General features: G+C 37.6%; 1 protein-coding gene across 3 annotated transcripts in view; it reads left to right on the top strand.

Annotated features, from left to right (window-relative positions):
* Positions 1-25107, top strand: part of DMD (dystrophin) — a 1990869-nt gene that overhangs the window by 678123 nt on the left and 1287639 nt on the right. For all 3 annotated transcript variants that reach the window (XM_053655812.1, XM_037127036.2, XM_053655810.1), the window contains exons 19-20: positions 11535-11622; positions 19856-20097. In XM_053655812.1, the coding sequence (XP_053511787.1) occupies positions 11535-11622; positions 19856-20097 (330 nt within the window). The remainder of the gene's footprint in view (positions 1-11534; positions 11623-19855; positions 20098-25107) is intronic.

Raw genomic sequence — 25107 nt, forward strand, 5'->3', positions numbered from 1 at the left:
CTGAAACATAAGCATTACCCGGTTATGCCTCCGTTTATATGCATTTGAGGGGGAAAAAAAGGAGCCACCGATACCCAGGAGCTGGTGTGGCACTTGGGGTAGACCTTAGAGTGGCGAGATGCTGGACTAGAGCTCCCAGCTAGTCTGTGTATGATGCTTTGCTGTTGAGTGTGAATAGTCCCTCAGAATGCTAGCCCCAGACAAGGCCACGTGATGATCCTGACAGATCAAGAGAAAAACACGACCACTTTGTAAGCATATCTCAATATAGACAAAAATAATAACGTGTCCAAACCACCCAAAATGACCAGATGCCCCCATCTTTATGGCAGATTATACTTCTTTACTAATCATAGCTTTATTCTCCCTATATTCTTCATGCTAGCTACATAATTTAATTTTTAAAACATTCTGAAGAGTTTATTTATTTTTAGAAAGAGGGGAAGGAGGGAGAAAGACAGAGAGAAACATCGATGTGTGATTGCCTCTTGACTGCCCCCTACTGGGGACCTGACCCACAACCCAGGCCTGTGCCCTGGCCGGGAATCCAACCGGTGACTTTTTGATTCATAGGCTGGCACTCGATCCACTGAGCCACACCAGGCAGTGTCATCTACATAATTTCTTAAAGATACCCAATTACTGGACTACTTCCACTTTCTTGTAGCATCCAATTAAAGGCGAAACCTTGCATCCTTGACCACACACACCATCACCTTACACAAGCCCAATAGCTATGAACTCATTTTAACATCTTCTCAGAAACATAACCACATAGTTTCCTGCTTCATGGCATCTTTTATTGCAACAAGTAAGTCGGTCTTACTTTACTGATCTGCAGGCCTGTTCCTGGTGGCCTTTGGTTAGAAGCCGTTGACAAAGTCCTCATCTCATGTGGCTTTTCATAAAGACTATTAGGATCAAAGCCAGGCTTAATTATCCAAACTGATTTTGGATTGTTATTAAGTAGATTCTTGGTTTCTAGAAATTTGGGACTTGAACTTAATTTTTCTTTCTTTAAAAAAATATTACATTTTCTCCATTACCATTTATCCCCTTACACCCTCTCCCACACAATCACCACACTGTTGTCTGTGTCCATGAGTCCTTTTACCTTCTTGCTCTATCCCTCCACCCCTTCACCCCCCTATAGCTGTCATCCTGCTTTCCATCTGTGAGTCTTTCTCTATTTTGCTTGTTAGTTCAGTTTGTTCATTAGATTCCACATATGAATGAAATCATATGGTGTTTGTCTTTCCATGACTGGCTTATTTCACTCAGCATAATGTTCCCCAAGTCCATCCATGCTGTCGCAAAGGGTAACATTTTCTTCATTTTTTTATGGCCAAGTAGTATCCCATTGTGTAAATATCCCATAGTTGTTTTATCTGCCCATCTACTAATGGATATGTGGGTTCTTCCAAATCTTGGTGATTGTAAATAATGCTGCAGTGAACACAGGAGTGCTTATGTTGTTTTGAGGTAGTGTTTTTGGGTTGCTGGTAGCAATATTTTATCTGGTATATCTCCTCAGGTAGGAGAAACAAAGGAAAAATACACAAATGGGACTACATCAAACTAAAAAGTTTTTGTACAGCAAAGGAGATCATCAACAAAATAAAAAGAGAACCCACAGAATGAGAGAACATATTTGCTGCTATATCTGATAAAGGGTTAACACTCAAAATTTATAAAGAACTTATAAAACTCAACACCAAAAAAACCAAGCAATCCAATTTAATAAATGGGCAAAGCACCTGAATAGACACTTCTCCAAAGAGGATGTACAGATGGCCAATAGACATGTGAAAAGATGCTCAATGTCACTCATCATCAGAGAGATGCAAATAAAAACCGCAATGAGATACGACCTCACACCTGTCAGAATCAACAAATCAACAAATAGCAAGTGCTGGCAAGGATGTAGAGAAACGGAACCCTTTGCACTGTTGGTGGGAATGCAGACTGGTACAGCCACTGTGGAAAACAGAATGGAATTTTCTCAAAAGAACTAAAAATGGATTTGCCTTTTGACCCAGTGATCCCACTTCTGGAAATATAGCTCAAGAAACCCAAAACACTAATTTGAAAGAACATAAGCATCCCTATGTTCTTTTTTTATTTTTATTTTTTGGTTTGGCTTAGTTTGATTTTACTATCCTAGTACCTACTATAATGCCTGGTACTTAACACAATTAATGTTTGACTCCATGAATAAGTGATTATTTTGCAGTTTTGTAGGCTCATTTCAAGTCAAGGTCTGCTACCAAGATGAAGGATTTAACAACTTCTAAATAAACATTTGAGTGAATAAATTACTTTTTTTGTCAAAGGGCAGAACTTTATTATAGAATGTTAAGTGAATAGAAAATTAATTGCTTCTAAATTCAGGGTAAGACTCTGGGGAATCTGGAACTTGCTTTCATATTAATTAGGGAAGATGACATGAAAGGAAGAGGCTTTTATAAGAGCTGCTGATAAAAAATGAAGAGAGGTCATAGAGTGTTTTTAATCAACTTATTAAGGGATTAGTAAACTCCTCTCTGTATACTTTGCTTAAAAGTTATCTTAATTGTTTCTTTTTTTTCTTTATTTTTTATGCAACTAAATCGACTTTTATATTTTGCACTTGAATTTATACACTTAGGAATTGATGATGTTCTCGTGACCTTTAGGAATTTTCAAGATCCCATCATGTATTTAAAAATGAACAATATGTTCCTTATGGGGTGGTTCACTGAGGCTTTTTTAGCTGCTATATTTTTTACTTGAAATTACATGGACCACATACCTCAGAATCTGAGCAGCAACTTCTAAGCATATAGTCATAAACTGAATATATAGTGAGTAAAGTATTGAATATTCTACATGCTAACAAAAATACTTGGAAAATATATGTTCTATTATGAATTATAGAAACTTTTAAGAGTAACAATATTGTCTGTGTGCCTATAGACTCACACATATATAGTCAGTAGAACCGAGATACATAGGGACACACGGACAAAAAAACTGGATGAGTTCTGAGAAGAAAGAGCAGAGAAGGATGACAATGTCTAAAGCAGAGAAGCTGTCATGAGCCAGGTGATTTCAAACAGATAGTTTTAGTTCTTGGTACTTGATGCCATAAGAAGCACATACCTGGTGAGGAGAATTAGCACCTTTCAGGAAAGAACTTTCTGTATAGTAGTGAGGAATAAAACCTGACTCTAGAGATTTAACATGGAAGATGAAGGGTACAAAAGAAGTGGATGTCATGGGTGGAGGACATTCAGATGACACCCTTGTCCTCGAAAACCAAGGGAAACATCACTATCGATAAATGTGAATGGAGAAAGAAAGGAGATGTGAAGACACAATAAGAGGAAGAAAAGCAGAAGATGCCGGAATCATTGAAAAATGCCTCAGACAAAAAAAGCCCCTACATTTCTGAGACCAATTGAGTGGTATTACCCTTATTCTCTAGTGCTGCCCAACCATTCCAGTGTGCAAGCGTAGCCAAAGATGTTGCATAATCTGAAAATGCTGGACCAACTTCATTAGGGTGCTTTAAAATACAATACCCCCTGCTAACCACATGGGAGTACTTGTTTATCTGGTCCTGGGCCCAAGGAATCCCGGTGAGTACCGTGGTTAAGGGTCATTCCTTCACCTTTTGTTCAGGGGAGTTTCTACTCCTTTGAAGTTTTTCAATATGTTATTTTTTTCATTATTCTCTAATAAATGTCGTAAGCACCATGTTGGGTTTTTTTTTCCTCTTTCTTTTCTCTTCCTCCACCCAGGGAAGATTTTCTTAAAGTTGACTCAATGAATTTTACATGGTACTATTGATTTTCTATTTGGGTAATTATAACCGCTATCAGAACATCATGAAAGTCCTGTTTGATGTGCCACTCCTAAAGTAAGCTGCAGTTTCCAGAAGGCTGCTATTTAATCCAACTTTACTGAGCCTGCAGGACCCAACCTCATGGGCTGGTTCTGTGACCACTGTATGTAGAGCTGCCAGGATTGGTCTTATATTATCCCTTTGTAGAGCATTCGAACTGTGGTTGGGGTGCGAGAGAATATAATAATACATATGGAGGCATTATGCTATAATAGATCTCACTTTCTTATGCATCTACTGTATACCAGGCACTGTTCTAGGCACTGGAGATAGTGTGAGGAAATACATGAGCATACTGGACCTTATACAGATTATATTGCAGTGGAGAAGATGACCACTAAGCAAGATGATCATGTAAACCATATAGAATGTTACTGATAAATGCCAAGGACAAAAATAAAGGAGGAATGAGGGCTAGCAAGTGTGCATGTAGCCAGAGTGCAAATCACAGACCTGAGAAAGTGATATTTAAGTCAAAGATTTAAAGGCAGTGTGGAATTTATTATATAGATATGGGCAGTAGGAGCATTGCAGCCAGAGGGAAGAGTAGATGCATAGCCCTAAGGCAGGAGCCTGCCTGGAGTGTCAGAGAACAACAGCGTGTGGCTGGAGCTGAGTAATCATGCTGTTCAGTAGCAGGAGAAGAGGTCAAGGTCAGGCGGGGCCGTGGTTAGAACAGGCCTTTTCCTCAGAGACAGAAGGGAAGATATTGGCCCATTGAGCTGACCACTGTTGTGCCTAACTTCCACTGCCTGTTGTGTTGAGACTGTGTATCATCAGGGAGCAAAGGGAGAAGTAGAAATAAGAAGTAGTAGGTTATTTTGAAACCCCCAGATCCCTGAGAGATGGTGAGGTCGTTCACCTGGTGGGGTAGCAGGTGAGCACGGGTCCTCATCCTTTTCTGGGTGTGCTTTGAGGTTGGAGCCAGCAGGATTTTCTGATGGCTTGGATGAGGGATTTGAGAGAAAGAAGAGAGTCAGGAAGGATTCTAGGGTTTTGATCTGAACAAAGGGAAATACATCTTGAGCCCTCGGATACTAAATTTAGAGCCGAGATGAGGAGGAAACAAGCAAGGGAGATGGAGGAAAGGCCATTTTTGAAGCAGGGAGAAAACTTTGTGCTTATGGTCTAGGAAGCCAAATCAAAGAATATTTCTAGCAAGGTACCCTCTGAGTCATGGTATGTTAAGTAAGCTGAGGCCTGAGAATCAGCTGTTTCAGTGTAATAGCATGGAGGCCAATGGTGATACAGAAAACAGCAGTTTGGATGAAGCTGAGTAAGGGATTAGGTATGAGGGGTAGTTTCTACCTGGCACAATAACCCTGTGGAAGGCCCATTGTTCTTGTTGGCACATGATTTATGCAGGAGCGTTCAACCTCTTGGTGTCTCTGTGGCGCACTGGAAGATGAGTTGTCTTGGACTACACATTAAATACACAAATGCTAACAACAACAAAAAAATCTACTAATTTTTTCCTCTAAATTTTATTTATTTAGTTTTGAAGAGAGGAAGTGAGGGAGAAAGAGAGGGAGAGAAACATCAGTGTGTCGTTGCCTCTCACACACCCCCTGCTGGAGACCTGGCCTGCAACTCAGGCATGTGCCCTGACTGGGATTCAAACTGGTGACCTTTTGGTTCACAGGCTGGTGCTCAATCCATGGAACTACACCAGCCAGGGCCAAAAAATCTTGTTGTGTTTTAAGTAAAATTATGATTTTGTCTTGGGTGACATTCATACCCATTCCGGGCGGCCTGTGGCCCCGCGGGGTGCAGGTTGGACACCCCTGCAGAGCAAGGGACAGGCCCTCCCTTTTCCAGAACTATTTTTTACTTTTTCTGTGGTTTGACAGATATTTCAGGAAATAAGAGATGATGGGAGCATTAGGAATTGCTCATCGGACCTATTTTAAAACAGCATATATTTCTTTTGAGAACAAAGACATATATGGCCAGTCCAGGTAAAGGAGTCTCAGTGATGTTTTTAGTCAGCTTCTGCCACACTCTGTATATATGAATTTTTGGAAACTTCTCTCACTCTCACATTTCTGAGAGCAAGGTGCTCTACTCAGCCTGGTGCCAGTTGAGCCCAACCTTCCTTTGATGATTTTGAGATCGTCTTTCATAGAATGACCATATGTGCTAGTTTGTCTGGGGCATTCTTAGTTTACGTCGTTCCTTTTGTCGCAGCACAATTATTCCTAGCTTCCCATTTCACAATAAAAATTGTCCCAATTTTGGGAGTAAATAATAGGAAGAGCCTCCTCTAATTCCCTCAGAATGCCCAGAAAGCAGGTATCTTTATTGTTATTTTAATAGAATCTATGGAGGCTCAGAAAGGTGGAATCTCTAAATGTCAAACCGGTGATAAGCACTGGAGGCAGAATTCAAACCAACTGAGAACACTGTGACTTCCAGACTCTTCTTTTCATTACCTTCTTGACTGTCTCCTTGCTACCCTACATTTTCTCATTTCCAATCGACCATCTATCGCTGCGTCTGAAATGAAATGTTTTGTGGACTCTTCCCTGTCTTCAAAGTGATGTTATGGAATGGAACTCAGCTGGCATCCAAACACGGACAACCATGTGCAGGCCGTTAAGTCCTTCCTTGGGTGTGTTCTCCATTCTTGTACCAGTTACTCATTGTGCATATAATAGACATCAGAGGATGGGGCACCGTAATTGATCTGTACACAGCATCGCCAGTGAGCCTGCAGACTGTCAGCATCCATTCTAGGTGACCAGGAGTGCCTTCTGATTTGCTCTTCATGCTGCATTCATGGTTAAGTGTTTTGAATATTATCCCTGATGACTTTCAAACTGTCAGGTCTCCTTTGCCATGAGTTGTAGTCAGACATGTTCAAATCTGCTTGATTAATTTCCATGGAACTACCACTGGAAGGAGTAGAGCATGTTTGAAAGAAAGCTGATCCTATAAAACAAACAAACAAACAAAAAAAAAGAAAGCTGATCAGTGTTCTAATAGTGCCTCTAAAACTTGCTACTTCTAAGATTTTGGATACATGGCAATCTTATTGGTGCTCAGTTTTCCCTCATATAAAATAGAATAACATAATGCTAGTTGCTTCTATCTGACAGAGTTACTGTGACACATGTCTGAAAAAATGTACATAAACCAATTCAGTATACAGCATAAGGAACTACATTTTTATCACGGTTAAAGTCAATATTTTCAAATACCCACATGCCTCTCTGTTATGTCACTTTCCTCTGTCACAGTGGGTGGGCAATAGTACCTACTTCACAGATTGTTGTTTTGTTGTGGCCATTATTGTTGTTATTATTTACACTAGAATTACTGGAACAATGCGGTTAACCCAACAAGATATTTAAGCCCAGATATTACCGTGATATATTCAGTGATGACTTTGTCTCTCTGTTAGTAATACAAATTGGTCACTCCAGGAACAGCTTAGAATAGAGAGATTAAGATCTTGATATTTATAAGGCCATTAATAATTTCTTTTTTATCGTTTATGAAGACAATATGGTTTTATCATTCTACTCTTTATATAATTTCTTATTAAAAAAACTCAGTGTGGGTAAAATAGAAACCACTCTGCTAGGAAAGGATAAGTCTAAACTGTTTCATTCAAAGAACAACACTTTTTGTTATTGTTCCTTTTTAAATATATTTTATTGATTATGCTATTACAATTGCCCTATTCTCCTGCTTTATTCCCCTCCACCCTGTGCCCCACTCCCACCCCCAGTCCCCTCCCCCCCAGTTCATGTCCATGGGTCATACATACAAATTCTTTGTCTTGTCCATTTCCTATACTATTCTTAATCTCCCCCTGTGCATTTTGTACCTACTATTTATGCTTCTTGTTTCCTGTATTTCTTCCCCTGCTGATAACCCTCTATGTGATCTCCATTTCTGTGATTCTGTTCCTGTTCTACTTGTTTGCTTAGTTTTTTGTGTTTTTTGGTTTTTAGGTTTGGTTGTGGATAGTTTTAAGTTTGTTGTCATTTTACTGTTTATACTTTTTTGATCTTTTCCTTACATATGTCCCTTTCACATTTCATATAATAAAAATTTTGTAATGATGAACTCCTTTAAGTTGACCTTATCTAGGAAAGCACTTTACCTGCCCTTCCATTCTAAATAATAGCTTTGCTGGATAGAGTCATCTTGGATGTAGGTCCTCGTCTTTCTTGACTTCAAATACTTCTTTCTAGACCCTTTTTGCCTGCAAGGTTTCTTTTAAGAAATCAGCTGACAGTCTTATGGGAACTCCTTTATAGGTAACTGTCTCCTTTTCACTTGCTGCTTTTAAGATTCTCTCCTTATCTTTAACCTTGGGTAATGTAATTATAATGTGCCTTGGTGTGTTCCTCCTTGGGTCCACCTTCTTTGGGACTCTCTGAGCCTCCTGGACTTCCTGGAAGTCTATTTCCTTCGTCAGATTGGGGAAGCTCTCCTTTATTATTTGTTCAAATAAGTTTTCCATTTCTTGCTCTTTCTCTTCTCCTTCTGGTACCCCTATGATTCAGTTGTTGGAATGTTTAAAGTTGTCCCAGAGGTTCCTCAGCCTCTCCTTATATTTTTGAATTCTTGTTTCTTCATTCTGTTGTGGTGAATGTTTATTTCTTCCTCCTGGCCCATACCATTGCCTGGAGTCCTGGTTTCCTTCCCGTCACTGTTGGTTCCCTGTGTACTTTCCTTTATTTCACTTTTCATAGCCTTTACTTTTTCCTCTATTTTGTAACCATACTCAACCATTTCTGTGAGCATCCTGATTATGTATTTTGAACTGTGCATGTCATAGGTTGGCTATCTCTTCATCACTTACTTGTATTTTTTCTGGAGCTTTAATCTCGTATTTCATTTGGGCCACAGTTGTTTGTCTGGGTGTGTCTGTTACATAGTAAGGGGCGGAGCCTTAGGTACTTGACAAGGTGGGCAACCCACATTGCTGCTGCATGACGCTGTGTATGGGGGAGGGGTTTAGGAGGGAACAGTGCCTTTTGCTCTGCTCTCTGCCGGTTTTCAGTCATTTCCCCCCCCACCCACCCACAATCAAACTGGGCCCTTCTGGTGCTGATTCCCGGGTGGGTGGGCTTGTATACATTCTAGGACCCTGTGGGTCTCTCCAACAAACTCTCCTGTGAGGCTGGGAGTTTCTCCCACTGCCGCCTCGATCCCCACAGGTATTTTCAATCAAAGGTTCGAGGCATTATTTCCCTGCACTGGTGCCCTGGGTTGGCAGTCTGTCTCGCTCCCCAGTTGTTTCTCCTAGTTTATCTGAGTGCGAATGTAGGACTGCCAGCCTCTGCCTCACCCACTCTGGTCCTCCAGCTGGTGCCTTGCCATGAATCCTCTCGGCTGCCCATGTCCACCCCTCCTACCAGTCTAGATGAATGTTTCTTCTTTAACTCCTTGATTGTTGGCCTTCCATACAGTTCAATTTTCTGTCACTTCTGGTTGATTTTTGTTTTTAAATTTGTTCTTGTCATTCTTTTGGTTATGTGAGGAGGCACAGTGTGTCTACCTATGCCTCCATCTTGCCCAGAAGTCTCTCATTGTTCTTTTTGTTGCTTTGTTGTAGCACATTTTTCCTTTTTTCTGTCTCTCTTATTATACTTATCTTTCTGTGATATACTTCAAATCCTGCTATAACTCTTGATAGTTGTGAATATTATATGTTTAGCTAGAATGTGCTTATTATTTCTAAAGTGCTTAAGAGTCCTTGAGAAATAGAATTTACCTTTGAATGGAGAACAAATTTAAAGTATTGGAAAACACACTTGCCAATATGCTGCAGACAGCAGGCAATGTAGAAGACAAAAGTTTGGAGATAAGACACTATAAATTTGTTAGCTTTGCCTAGGCTCTTACCTTTAACAAGATTTTGTGGCTACTTGATTCTTATTGATTTGTTAGTCCAGCTATCAATTTAGAACCATCCATGGTTGTCCACATGCTTCTGTGAACAATTTAACAATGTCTGTGTGAAAATGACTTTCAAGATAACCCAGAAGTTTCACCTGCTATTTGCTATGGGATCTGGGGTGCATATAATCCTCAAATACCACAATGTGGGTGCTTTGAAATGCTGGAGTGAAATCCAAGGTATTGATATAGGTCTGTTACCTTTGGAGTTTCCCCACTGATGAGGATGAACCTGACTTTTCATTTGATGCCCTTGACATCGCAGTGTAAAATGTATGTCTTCCAGCTAAGTTATATGTTCTTTAAAAGAGACCATCATTTAATAGTTTCTTATTTCAGTTGTCATTCAGTCTGCTAAGTTTTAATTAGTATATTTATTGTGTATTACATTTTTCCCGATTGGATATATTCTGTTGTCTATTGGTTCTTTTAGCTTCTGCACTCTTGACCTTGAATCCACTAATCCCAATTCATGAAACTCTTTTAAAAATAAGTTTTAAAAGCCTATATGCAGTTGTGGCTATTACTTACATTGGAGAATCTTTTGAAATGCTGAAAATACTTGTTTGGTGTACTCTAGATGGTTGCTTATTGCTCTGAAAGTATGCCTGATGTTGCCATATTATATCTATATGGATGACTATCACTCTACTGTCTGTTTTTAACTATGTACTTTCGCATGGAGAACACTAGATTTGCACTGTAAATGTAATACCTGGCACATGTGGCTTTTAAAATATAAATAAATTAAATGAAATTTCAAGTTAATTTCCTCAATCACACTTATACCATGTTTCATGTGCTCAATATCCACGTGTGGTGAGTGTGTTGAACAGTGCACGTATAGAATGCTTTCATCCCTGCAGAAAATTCTATTGAACAGCACTCGGCAGAGTGTGCCTGTATGTATTATATGTTCTCCCATCTTCATGCACTCCAATATTACACCTTGGAATATTTGTTTAAATGCCTACCCATCTAAATGAAGTCTTGAAAAACAGTCTGATGTAGAATAGCCTTTTGCCATAAACTCAAGTGAAATCTGCAGGTAATGTTATTATTAATCACAGAACTACTGATTTTACTAAATGATGAATGCCTTATAGCTTGCTTTTTCTGTGGGCAGTTATGTTTTAGGATGTATATATTGTTATGAATGGTTGTGAATCATGGTTTAAAATCTGTGTTTCTGTAGAGACATAATTAGCTAAACTCAACAGTATCAAATACTAGTTTTGGTCAATTTTACTGTGTTTTGTTCAACAGTTAACTTTGGTTGGCAGAAATGAACAAAAAAATTTTAAAAACTTTTAAAAACTGAATCTGTTTTTCCTATAAATGGGAGTTCTCTGCCATTTTTAGAGAGACAAATCAACTCACTATTTTGTTTTTTTGGATGAAGGTGCTTTTTTCTAAAGTAGTTAACGCTACCATACTTTTCCCCACTGTATGTACTTACTGGAATGTCTATTTAATGTTCATTACAGAGTATATACTTTTGCTATGAAGAGTAATTTCAGTGGTGTATATTTCAAAGACACATTCCATGTTAATTACCTGACACTATCATTGTTATGGTTTGCCTTTGTTGTTATTTACTTACAGTGTTTCACTGCAATGCCTCAGAAAGTACTATATAAATAAGAGTTATGAGTAGAAATCTTTTAAAAAATAGTAGCAATTGTACTGAAATACTTGTACTGAAATACTCACCTTTGCTATCATGCTGCAGGCCATAGAGCGGGAAAAAGCCGAGAAGTTCAGGAAACTACAAGATGCCAACAGATCAGCTCAGGCCCTGGTGGAACAGATGGTGAATGGTAATTACACAGAGTTGAATTAGATAATCTTCTTAGGGATTTGATAAACACATAGGTTCGTATTTATCAGCTGAATTATATCAGACAAGCACTTCCTGAATGCAAATTTCAAGTGAGCTTTTGAACTTTTTATTATTGTTTCTTAGTTCTAAGGAAATTATTTGAGGAAATTCAGATTTGAGTCCAACAAAAGAATATGGGATGTGGTAGAATATTTTATCAATCTCTTGCAGAGAAATGAATTTTGCATTCAAGTCCTGTTAGTATTTGTCCAAATAATGTCAGAGCACAAAGTTCGCAGAAATAATGGAAAATATAAGCAATCACACAACACATCTATATATAAAGTGATTATAATCTGATTGCAAATCATTCTGGCGATGTATTTTTCCATACAGACATATTATGTGGAAGGTTTCATCAGCATGTTTCTTTGCTAGTAATATACTTGACATTTGTTATGTTGCTTTTCCTTTTTTTTGGTCATTTAAAAAATGTCTCCTAAGGGGAAGTTTAAAATTTTTAAAATTTTTTTTGAATGAGGTGAAAGTACAAAGCTTTCAAAATATTGTTTTTCCTTTTAAGAATAGGTTAAAATTAATCTTTGCTAACAGTACCTCAGAAGCTGTGCAAACAAATATGTTATTGACATCAATTGTGAACAGACTTTCTTTGAATGGTAATTGCTCTACTACTGTGTTCATTTCCGGATATAAGTAGTTTATGAAAATCAGCGGTAGCACTTTTTCCAAATAAGGTTTTTTTCATTTGTCAAAGGGCACCTTTATAAAACTATCATAACCAAATGTAACAAGTGTTTTTGTCATGCACATCAGCTTTTTTGAGAACTTGCCTACATTCTAGGGCGTGAATTCTGTGTGTGAATTATTTTTTGCCTTAATTGCCGTGTTGGCATTCAAAAGTTTTGTGATCTTCCTAGAAAATCAATTCATTTGCTTTGTCTAATTAGCCCCAAGACTACATTTGGTTAAAAACAAAAGCAAGCAAGTACAATTGCGCTACAAGTCAATGTGAAATATCAAAAGGTTGGCATTTAGGTGCTTGTTGCTGGGAGGTTGAACTGGTAAGTTTGACAGCAGAATATTCATGTTACATAAAATTATATGATGTAAATATTTTCTTTTAGCTGTTATATACTTTCCCCCTAGGACTCACATGATCACTTTTTCAATTTTAAGAAGCAAAATATATATTTTAAGTAGTCTCATTTTATAAGTAAATATCAAGCATCTCTTACATCAGATCATCTGACAATAGCATACACTGAATTATATTTAAAAATCCATTAAAATTTAGAAGTAAAGGGAATTTTTTTTTTTTTTTGGTAATTGAACACCAGGATTAGAATGACCATATGATTAGTGATAGTATCATTTTCTAGATTACTGCCCTCACAGCTCTAACTTGCTGAGGCATGAAGTAAAGTCAGGACATATAGTAGGTTCTTAATAAATATTAATTGACTGATTAAATTCTTTTTAGCAAAGCAAAATTAAGGAACTAATTTGGGATGATTACATTGGTAATTTGGGTCAGAAAATCATGAAAAATGCTTCTGAAGGAAAATAATAACTTGTGTAGAAAGCAAAGAGCGGTAAAGAATAGGGGTGTGGCTTGAGGCATTCTTCATTGGTTGACTATACTCATCAAAGTTTAAACTTACTTGTTACGCCAATGAAGGTATGGTCTAACTGATCAGGGGTTAGACTCAAATTTGCACTAGGACTTGAGCACAGCTCTGCTACTTCATTTAGTCAGGAAAATGTGCATGACTACTAAAAAGTAGACTCAAAGGTTCCAACTTATTCCTTTATTTTTGAATTCCTTCACAGAACAAGTTGTGGAATATTTCATTTATATTCCCCATAGCTGCGTGATGCTGAGAAGGGAATTTCCACATTTTTTAATTTCATGTTGTAAAAAAGGATACAAATGACCTTTAAAGTTTGGTTTATATTTATTTCAACACAAAAGAGTGTAGAATAATTATTCAAACTTATGCTGAATTATTTTTATAAATAATGTTCTTGTATGCACACACACACATATATACACACATACAGCCTCTTATCAGTCAGGTATAATGCAAAACCCAATTTAGATAGTGTTTTCCTTGATGAATATTGAAATTACAGAAAGTAATTCTATGAAAACATCCATTTGAAAACATACATAAGCATAGCTCCATTTGCCCTTTATTTAAGCTGTAAAATGGCTTCACTGCAATTTCCAGAGATACTATGATTGTCTAACAGGGTCAGTGGTGTTCTCTAAATGGCGCGACACTTTCCATTTCTAATTGTAGTTTTCTGTGTGTTAATTAAGAGCCTAAAGACAATCACAGCAAGGAAATATTTAAATACCAGTGCTAATTATTAGTAAAAGAACATCTCAAAACCGTCATCCTTTGAGTGTTAGATTATAGTGTTTAAAGCGATACCTAATATTAAGTCTGCTAATGCTCGTATTTAAATACCACAGACAGATAATACACAGCAGAGAGCTCCTTTTATATATACTGTTACCTACTTAACTGCATTTTTCATATCTTGATTTTTAGCTCATTAAGTGCTTCAAAGGAAGGAAGTCATTTTTGATCGGGCCACACAATTTTGTCAGATGGGCAAGGTCAGGGATTAAAGTGACTTGGGCTCCTCTCAAAGCGAAACACTCATTAGCTTTGTTTTACATTATTGCAAAGGATTTTCAGTGGCAGTTGCATATTCTAATGGGAAGAGGTTCTGCAGTTGGTCCGTGTATCAGTGAGGCAAGGGAACAGTTACCATTTACAATCCTCCAGCCCCTCCATTGTAAATGAGGAACTTTCCACACTTATACTTATTTCCTCTTCTCTTACTTTTCCCTGGGTTCAGGGCAATTTGATTTATGTCTCCTGTTTCTCCATGGGACACATGGGATAATAGTCCACACAGAGGTCACCCTCAAGTATGGTTAATTGATAGATACAGTTTTCTTTTATCTCCAAAGGAAGAGTCTCTGTGTGTGCACACGTGTGTGTGTGTGTGTGTGTGTGCGTGTTTGTATGAGGGAAGGCCATTTTGATAGTCCCTACTATAGAAATGTAGTCACAAAAACAAATGGGTGTTGGAATCTAATTTTTTTCTCTTATAATTCAATAACATTTAGAAACAAAGTGTAAAAAGAGCTATATTAGCAAATTTATGTATTACATTTACTGTGGGTATGAATTTTACATAGAACTATTAATGTTTAAAAGATATTACTTTGAAAAAACAGGATGTAGCGACGGCATAAAAGTGTGATCAAAGAAACCTCTAGAATTTAGTCTATAACACTCAGATCTTATTTTCACGGACTCTGAATAAGTTAATATTTTGGACTGTTACATCGAATGCCAAATGAACCCGTAACGACCCTTAATATGCCACGAAAATCAGTGACTGTTTATATGCAACTTTAATTTAAGTTTTCACTCCAAGTATTCTTCTAAGTCAAGAGCTATGAAAACAGAGGTTTGCATTATTCTACCCTGACTTCATGGCTAATGATGAATATACTTGATGAGGAACACTTCACTGTAAGTGGCAGCTCTGAATGAAGTACTTGCGTGGAAGGTGGTGCACAATTAAAATTATTCCAACAGTCTGTTATTCACTGTACACAAGTAATAAAATTAATGGATGCACTTCAAGTAATGATCCATTTCCTCTGGGCGCAATCTATTTATTCATAGACTATTTCAGGGGTTGTTTAGAATATGAGATGTGAAGGGATTATGATCCATTATCCTGGAGATTTTAATGTGCTGCTCCAAACTGGTTTCCGTAAGTATTCTTCACAATACCTGGCGAGTTAGCATTTGTATTCCTAAGTAGCTAACAGCAAAATAAGAAAAACAAATGCTCAAATAATTGATTCTTAAAACTTGGCAGCTATTTACACTTATAAACAAACTGTCATAGAACTTAAAATTATCAGTCGAGTTAAGGAGCATAATTTTAATGGAGTGCACATCAGACAATGATGGATAGTAGTAAAATTATTTTATCGGCGAGCATTTGAAACATTTAGTACCCTTATTTATTCTACAAAAGTTCTAAGGGACTTTCGTATAATATCATCAGGTCTCCTGGATAATGGATGGCCATTCAATTCATGAAGCTGAAGCCATGGCGTTTTGAATTGTAGTTTAAGACCTACATTAAGTAACGTGTCATGTGACAGTGGTTTTGTTCCTTTCCCAGAAGTATTTGAAGCAAACTTGAAGTGAGAGAGACTGTGCGTGTGTGTGTTTGGCTTTTTTGCATCTATGGATATTGTTCCCTGAATGCTTGTGTTTGTATGAAGTAAGCTATTGACTGGGTGTTGGGTGAGTTGGCACGTACAGTGCATCTCTTCTGCACCTACTCAGAGCTGAGAGCCCTATCAGATTCTGCCAGGGAAGCCATTTTTCTTACAATGGTTTATAGTTTAGGACACTTCAGAATGTAGTTGGGCAAGAGGCATATTCACACATGAATGAAACAATATTTACATACAGACCCTTCAAAACAAGATGTGTCTGATTTTCTGGGAAACACATCACACTGTGCCAGTGATGCCCAGAAATCTCTGCTTTTAATTTTTGGCACAAATTTTTAAAAAGATTTTATTTATTCATTTTTAGAGAAGGAGAGAAATATCCATGTATGGTTGCCTCTCACACGCCCCCTACTGGGGACCTGGCCCGCAATGCGGGCATGTGCCCTGACTGGGAATCGAACCAGCAACCCTTTGGTTCACATGCTGATGCTCAATCCACTGAGCCACACCAGCCAGGGTGTGGCATGGATTTATAATTTTAATTTCAAATGATTAGAGATGTATGATCAAATATTCCAAGATTCTCTAGTAAATGTATGAATTCATCCGTTGTTGATAAATTGCTTTTGAAAGTCTATACATGCACTTTTTATATACTTTATCAGTGCCATATTATAGGAAAGTAGCACTAACTTAGCAAGTATTAGTCATTAATTTTTATAAATGACCTCTTTCAGCCATTAAAAGACTGCCACCCCTGCCCCATTTCAACATTTGAAAGATCTGGTCTCTTGGGTTCTATGTTTTCTTTTCTTCAGTTCTTCATATTAACACTGACTAATATTTATTGGTTGCCTGGTACATGTCAGGCTTTGTGTGACTACTTCACAGATGTCAATTCAGACCACTCATGGTATCCTATGACATCAATTCCTTTTTTATGTTCAGTTCATGGATGAAAAACATGAGACCCAATGAGATTAAATAACTAACTGCAGTTCACCCATCTAGTCACATTTGAACTCAGATCTACCTACCCCTCTGCCTACCTTCACCATTTATCTTAATATGGAGAGCCGCCTTTTACCTATTACTACATTTTAATGCCTTTATTCAATTATAAAGATCACTATGCTAATAAGTAGAAAGTGCTGCATTTTGTAGTAGATTTGTAGAAAATTCACTTTTCTCATTTATTTTAATTCTTGTTTAAGTAATGCTTAGCATCTGAATGCTTTTTGGGGGGCCCCCAAAATTGAGCTGATAGTTTTGGGTAATAACCAAAAAAGACTCATGAAATTTAAATACCACAGAAACTATTGATAATTCATAGTTTGATTTCTGTTTTTCTGATTAAATTAATCTGTATGTTATTCATACTGAAAATTAACTTACGATTTTATTTTTCCCAATACTATGGGGTCTTTGTATGGTTGGTCTCTGTCTGGTACAGAGAGATATTTCTCTCTGTATATTCTGATCATTTAGATAAAGGTTAAATAACACAATCCAGCATCAGTTCATCAGTCCCTTTACTTTGCTTTAGCATCTCTTATTTGCCTCTCTTGGACTTGAACTACCATGGATTTCCTTCTTCTAAGTGCTTATTCAAGTTTAATGTATGCTAAAAATACTTCTCCTAAACATCTGATCATTAAAAAAATTTTTAATCCTCATCTGAGGACATGCTGATTGACTTTACAGAGAGGTGAAGGGAGAGACAGTGGAAGGGAGAGAAATATTGATATGAGAGAGAAACATAAATAGGCTGTATCTTGCACAAGCCCCAACTGAGGACTGAACTCACAACCCAGGCATGTGCCCTGACTGTGAATCTAACCCACTACCCTTTGGTTAATGGGACAAGGCTCCAACCAACTGAGCCACACTGGCCAAGGCAACATCTGATCATTTAGATCCATGGCACATTTTTATTCATTATCTAACAAGTTAAACTCTTAGCCTGTATATTTTTAAATTATTTTCTTTCATTTTCCAACAATAACGTTAACTTTTTCTTGTAATATTTTTTTCTCAATCCTAGTGCCTATGCGATTGGAATTTTGGATTCTTCTTTTATACTCTGTAACAAACATGATCTTTTTACAACTATAGTTACTTAGTGGCATCCCGCCAAACATATTTTGGTACCATTCTCAGTCACTGCTCAGAACCAAATAATCACAGTGTATCACACAACACATCCTGATATTTCTATAAAACCAATAAAAAAAACCCTAGTAGGAGGGTATTAGAATAATATTTAGCTCCAGCAAACCATGGGCTACCTCTTATTGCTGTATATATGGAAACATGCATATGTTATCTTTTACACTTTATTTTTAAAGTTGTTTTTCTTTGAAAATATATCAGCTGAAGAAAGAAGGACAGATTGTTATTGGTAGTACTTGCAATGTTTGTTTTCTCCAGGGTCATCCCTGGTGGTGTCAAACTTTGAAGGTAGTGAAGGTACAGTTGTACTTCAGATGAACTGGCAGATGTGGTTTGGTGCCATAACAGAATTACAACACAGTGAAAATTACAGTATCAGAGCAGTGGACAGTAATATAGTTGTTGAATTTAATCCCAAATTATTTAGTCTTTAAGAAGACTAAAGTGCATGTACAAATGAGCAAAACCACGGGTCTTAATGTGGTTAGAGATTGTCTTCAGATTTCTTGATAGCTCACTTAACTATCAGCTAAATTATCTTTATTCCAGAAAGTGGAGTAAATAAATATTCATAAAAGTAGATTCTCCTAGACGACTTGGTCTCCACCAAATCACTTTACCCCTTAAATAGTTTAATGTGGCAGGAAGATCTTATAGTGAGTTTATGACCCCTTTTGAGATGCCTATGGATCTATCTAGGAAGAGGAAACTTCAAATATTAGCATTTCAAAAATATTAGAAAGTTATCTGTGCTATATAGCTTTAACATTTATCTTCATATAATGTAATTTATTAAGCATATTATTATATAAACATGTGTATGTGTTTATTTTTAAACAGGTGTGTTTGTGTGTACAGATATCTAAATTTTGTGAACTAACTTTAGAGAATGAATATTTTAATACATAGCATTGCATAATGTTGCTTTCATACTATGTATAGGATAATATATACCTGGATTGGCATTAGTCAGATATTACTTTATGACAAAGTTTAAATAAGTTAGTATATGTTAAAACACAGCATATTCCCTAACACACAGTACAGTCTCCAGAAGACTAAATGCCATGATGTTTTTGTTTCCAAACTTTTGCCCTTGATAGATATTTTTTTCTGCCTTAGTATTTCTATAGATGATTTTTAAATGTTCATTTATGCATATGTAAATGATATGTAAATAATATGAAAACTTTTTTTCATATTACAAAGATTATTTTTCCTAGTGCTTATTTTACTTCTTTGGGAGACTGTGTATTTATTTCTGGCTTCCTGTAGCAGAATCAGCATTATCAGTTTTTGATGCCTTTCTTCCTAAAAAAAAATTCAAACAACATTTCACCTACTTTTCAAACTATTTTAAAAAATAAAAGTGTAACTTAGTTTTTGGAGGTACATTTTAATAATATACATGATATTTAACATTTATTTGGAAACATCCAAAAGATGATCTGCCCACAGTCAGTCTTCCGCTCTCCATCAGAACTTTGACCATATTTATTTTGATTTAAATTTCTTCTGTTACACATCTTATGGGTTTTTATTTATTATTTTATTACATTCATATTTTTGATAAGATGCAGACTTTGCAGTTATTCAGAAAGTATCTCGGTTACTTTTACTTATTGACCAGTAAATAGAAGACTTGTTGGTAATCATTCTTCCGATGAATACTTTTAAACCGGAAACACATTGCTCTTCAGATAATGTCTTTCAGTCCATGGCTTAGTGGAGAGCTTTTACAATTCTTTCTTTTTAGAGGGTCTCAATGCTGACAGCATCAAACAAGCCTCTGAGCAGCTGAACAGCCGGTGGAAAGAGTTCTGCCAATTGCTAAGTGAGAGACTTAACTGGCTGGAGTATCAGAACAACATCATCACTTTCTATAATGAGCTGCAACAATTGGAGCACATAACAACCACTGCTGACAACTGGTTGAAAAGCCAGCCCACCGCCACCTTAGATCCCACGGCAATTAAAAGCCAGTTAAAAAATTGTAAGGTAAGAATCGTTCCTCTTATATGCAGCATGAGCAATAGGAATTTCTTGGCAAGTTCCAGAAGAATAGCAAAATATTTCATAAAAAAGCATCCCTTTTAAGGATTTAGAATGAAACATAGTAAAGATCAAAATATAAGCATAGAAAATCATTTTTATCAAGTACACTTATTCAGTTTTATTTTCTGATTTTTTTCCTGTCATTTTTTTTTCAACTGCAGTTCTGCCAGTGAAATACTAGGCTTGTCGAGGGGGTCACTTTGTAAATTAAGTAAAGAGAATTGATTTAAATAGGTGATACATGGATGCCTGAATCGTTAAAAAATGGTTACATGTGGCTCATTGATTTTGTCAGTTTGCAAAATGGCGAGGCAGTGTCAGAGTATTGAACCACATGTGTCCGGTGATAAATGACCAGTAATTTGGAGGTTTTCTTGACAGTGCATGTGCTTGGAGGAAAACCCAGCGGTATTCTGAAAAAGTGGTGCCCACACAAACACATGCAGCTGATATACTGTACAATCAGATATCTGAGGAAGATCTTGAAAACTGCCAGACCATTCAGAGTAGGATAATTTGAGGGAAGTTTCTTTACAAAAATATTTTATCAACGTGCTTGGAGTATGGCGGAGCCCCAGGGGATGGTGCAGTAACCCAGCATCAGAGCGGTTCCCAGTCTTTGGACAGAAAGTATCAGGGAGAGAGAAGTTAGAGAAACCCAGAAGGAGATTCAGAAGCCCACTGTAAAGACAACCCAATACCATCACAGGAATGGAGCCAGAAAAACAGCCCTTCTACTTTGCTCTCCCCCCTGCCTCCAGAATCTGAGCAAGGCCGCCCACTGACTCAACCGAATCAGAAGGTAGAGGACAAGGAGTTGTAGTCAATAAATGTCATTCTCTTGAGTCACAAGAGAAGGGTGGGCAGGGGCTCGGGAGGGACAAACAAGATATAATAACATGAAAGGACCTGAGAAGGAGATTAAAAGAACACGCCTGCAAGTGTAAGAAAACAAGAGACACAATCACATAAATTGCTTGAACTTTTGGCTTAGTTACCATGAGTTACATACTTTTCATGGGAAGTGGGAAATCGATGACACAATAGATCAAAAGGTTCCCAGGGTGAACTTTGATGATAGACTGAAATGGCTGCATTTAATCTAAAATTCAGTGGATGTGGGTTCATCTGCATACTTTGAAAATCGTGGTTTAAACAGCGAGAGACTGTTTGGAGATGGTGTTCAACCCAGAAAGTGATGGAAAATTAAAGGTATTTTGAAAGGGTAAACCACTTAGAAAGACTTGATTCTTCAAATATTGGGCCTATAGCTTTACTAGGAAGTAAGTAAACCCAGAAAATACATTTTTGCATAAAGTATATAGAACAGAAAGGCATTTATTTAATTAGGCAAATATGCAAATCTAGGGAATGTTTGTATGTAGACACACGTTGCTTTTAAAGACAAGAATCCTGGACCTTTCTTTCCCCTGTGAATCAGTGGAATACTCCACCTACGTTATTTCTTGCAACAAAAACCTGACAATGTTACCTTAATGTGTTTCATGAGTTTCAGATATTGAAAGTAATAATATCATCTACAAGTATTCATGCTTCTGTAAAATAAATATTCAGTGTCTTTAATGTGGCCAAGAATCATACGAACTCTATTAGCTGGTTTGGGCTGTTGTAACAATTACCATAGACTGCATGGCTGAAACAACAGAAATTAATTTTCTCACGGTTCTCGAGAATGGAAGGTCCAAGATCAAGGTCGGGCAGGGTTCAGCTTCTGGTGAGAGTTCTCCTCCTGCCTTTAGACAGTGGCCTTCTCCCCACGTCCTCATGTGGCCTTTCATTGGTGCCTGTGTATGGAGGGAGAGAAATCTCTGCTTCTTCCTTTTTAAAAGAGTATTTATTTATTTTTAGAAAGAGGGAAAGGGAGGGAGAAAGAGAGGAACAGAAACATCAGTTGGTTGCCTCTTGTATGTGCCCTGATCAGGGACCCAAACCCACATCCCCAGCATGCGCCTGGACCGGGAATTGAATTGGTGACCTTTCACCTTGCTTGTGGATAACACCCAACCAACTGAGCTCCATCCGTCAGGGCTTAAGGCCACTAATGCTCTCGGATAAGGACACCGCACTTATGACCTTGTTTAACTGTCCTTCTTAAAGCATTATCACAAAATAGAGTCGCATTGTGGGTTACAGCATCGACTTTTAAGTTGGGGGGGATATAATGCAGTCCATAATATTCTGCCCCTGCCCCTCATTTATGTCCCTCTCCCATGCTAGGAGCCCCAAAGGTCCAAAAGTCACAAACTATTCCAGCATTAATTTTAAAGTCTGAAGTCCAAAGTCTCATCTAAATGTCATTTAAATCTGATGTAGGTGAGACTCTAGGTGTGATGCATCCTGAAACAGTTCCCTTCCCGTGAACCTGTGACAGTGGACATGTTACGTGTTTCCATGATACAATGGTGAGATGGGCCGGGGACAGCCTTCCCATTCCATAAGGAGGGAAAATAGAAAAGGAAGGGCTGACACGTTTTAAGCATGTCCAAAAACTAGCAAGGCAGACTCCATTGGGTCTGAAGGCCAGAGAATAATCCTCTTTGGCTTGATGCCCTTTCAGTCCTGCTGGGATCATGGTTCTACCTTTAGGACCCACTAGGGCAGTGGCCACTGAAGTTTTGGGAAAATCGGAGTGCACATTCATTGACCCCGCCCTCATAGTGTTTTGCTGCAGCAGGGAAAAGAGACATTACATGTGCGGTTAAATCAGTAGATGTAAAGTTACCACTGGGACAAATGCCTTCAACAAAGGTACAGGCTTCTGAGAGAATGAATGTCAGACAGGGAAAACCTCACCTAGACAGAGCCACCAGGGGCAGCTTCCTTGAGACCAGTGCATTTCAGTTAAGGCTTTTAGGGTGAGTTGAAATTAAAAACAGCTGGGCAAGAGGTGTCAGGCAGAGAAGGAATGCGGTGTGGGGAAGCACTAAGGACCTAGAAGTGAAAGACGGTCAATATGAATGCTGGACACAGAGGATCAGGTGTGTAGGAGACAGCAAAGGCACTTGGGACATGTTAGGACCTTGATCTTTATCTGAGGAACAAATGGGGATCACTGGAGTGCCGTGTATCTTACATATTCTCTCCAGGTGAGGGGAGGTCATCCTAGGTGAAATTATTTCTTCTAAATTCAGCCACACAGTTTCAGTTTATAATGACACAGTTCCATCCCTCTTCATCATCCCTCACTCTTTTTCTGTGCCCCATTGATTTTTGTGAATTTGATGAATCACCTCAGGTGAAATATTTAGCAGGGTATGCTCAGTGTCATTCACACAACAGTTAAAATTGTACTATTTGGCTATGATTAACAATAGGTCAATACATTATTCCATCCTGTTTGTCAATGCATTCGGTTATTTGGAGATTTATTTTTTAAAGATTAGAGTGCAAATTTAGCTCAAAATGTAATACTTGCCAGAACTGGTTCTTAATATGTTAGGGGTTAGAGAGCCCTTCAAGAATGGGGAGAAATCCATGGATCTTTTCCTGAGAAAGATACAAAAGGTGTTTTTTTTTTTCCCTGAGATAAACGTATAATTTGAAAGGACAGACAGACTCAGGGATGATGCCTTAAGCTGGAGGACCAACCACACTAAGGCCTTTTACGGAAAAGTTAGTCATTGTTAACATCTTTTGAATGTTAACTATGTTGGTCAAAATTTACTCTCAGAACTTAAAGGTCTTAACTGAACATTTATGCAAATGTTTGACTAGTTGCAAAGTCCCCTTTGTTTAGCAGAACATACTTTACCGAGCTCTAGACTCCTTCTATAGCCCCCTAAACAGGAAGGATGACTCAGGCCCTCCCTCTGGCCAAATGTAAATCAGTTTCCGGACTGATTTCACAGCAGATGTCAGTGCTGCCATTTGCAAGCCTGGTATACAAAGAGCAGGTCTCTCATTCTATTTTCCAAGCACGGAATGGTGCCCTTTACCTCTTCTCTTATTCTTCCTCATGGATATGTAGTTACCTTCTAGAACTTCACGGAGAGGCTTTGTGTTTGAAAGAGAGAGATAGGTCACCTGCCCATTTATCTGAATATCTCTCATCTTCATTTACAAAAAGAATTCGATTGTCAGTGATCCTCCTACCCTAATCAACCATACTGTTATAACCACAAGGAAATTAATTATATACATATCTTCTAAAACTCATAACCAGTGACATTGCCTATTAAGTAGCCTTGATACTATGAAAGGGTGTACTCAATACATTTATTTTAAAGCAAAACTTGCTCTCTCCAAAACACTATGCATGTTATCCCTCCAAGAAACAACTTTATTTATTTATTTATTTATTTACTACTTTTCACTTTGACTTCCAGGGAGCTCAGGGTTATATTTAGTTCATAATTACAGTAATATTTTCAATTTTCCCCTCTTTCTAATGGCTCTCTCACCCAGTCTTTAATTTTTAATTACCCTGCTTTTAACATTTTAAATGGTAAAAAAAAAAAATCCTGAACTGCTTTTGTTTCTAAAGGTAGCACAAGAATAAATTATGAGTAAGCAGCCATGGTAATAACACTTTTACAAAGAGCATTTTGCGATTTGTTCAAGTTCAGTTTATGTTGGTACTGGATACATATGAATTGCTACTCTGCTGGAAACAAAAGAGTGTGAAAACATTTCTCTCAAGAACAGCACTGTTCAAAAGAAATATGCACTCCATACATTTGAGTCACCTATGTAATTTTACATTTTCTAGAAGTGACATTAACAAAGGAAAAAGAAACAGCGAAGTGCATTTCAAGAATGCATTTTATTTAACCTGGAATATCCAAAATATCACTTCAACATTTAATACTATTTAAAACTATCTATGAGAAGCAGTGTTTGTATATTTTCCTTCTGAGTCTTCAAAATCCTGTCTTACAACGGCAGCACCTTGGAACCCTCCCGTTCACATTTCAGGTGCTCAGTGGCCACATG

Source organism: Artibeus jamaicensis, unplaced genomic scaffold, assembly GCF_021234435.1.
Source record: "Artibeus jamaicensis isolate MK-2021 breed Jamaican fruit bat unplaced genomic scaffold, CSHL_Jam_final scaffold_1283, whole genome shotgun sequence".
Classification (NCBI taxonomy): domain Eukaryota; kingdom Metazoa; phylum Chordata; class Mammalia; order Chiroptera; family Phyllostomidae; genus Artibeus; species Artibeus jamaicensis.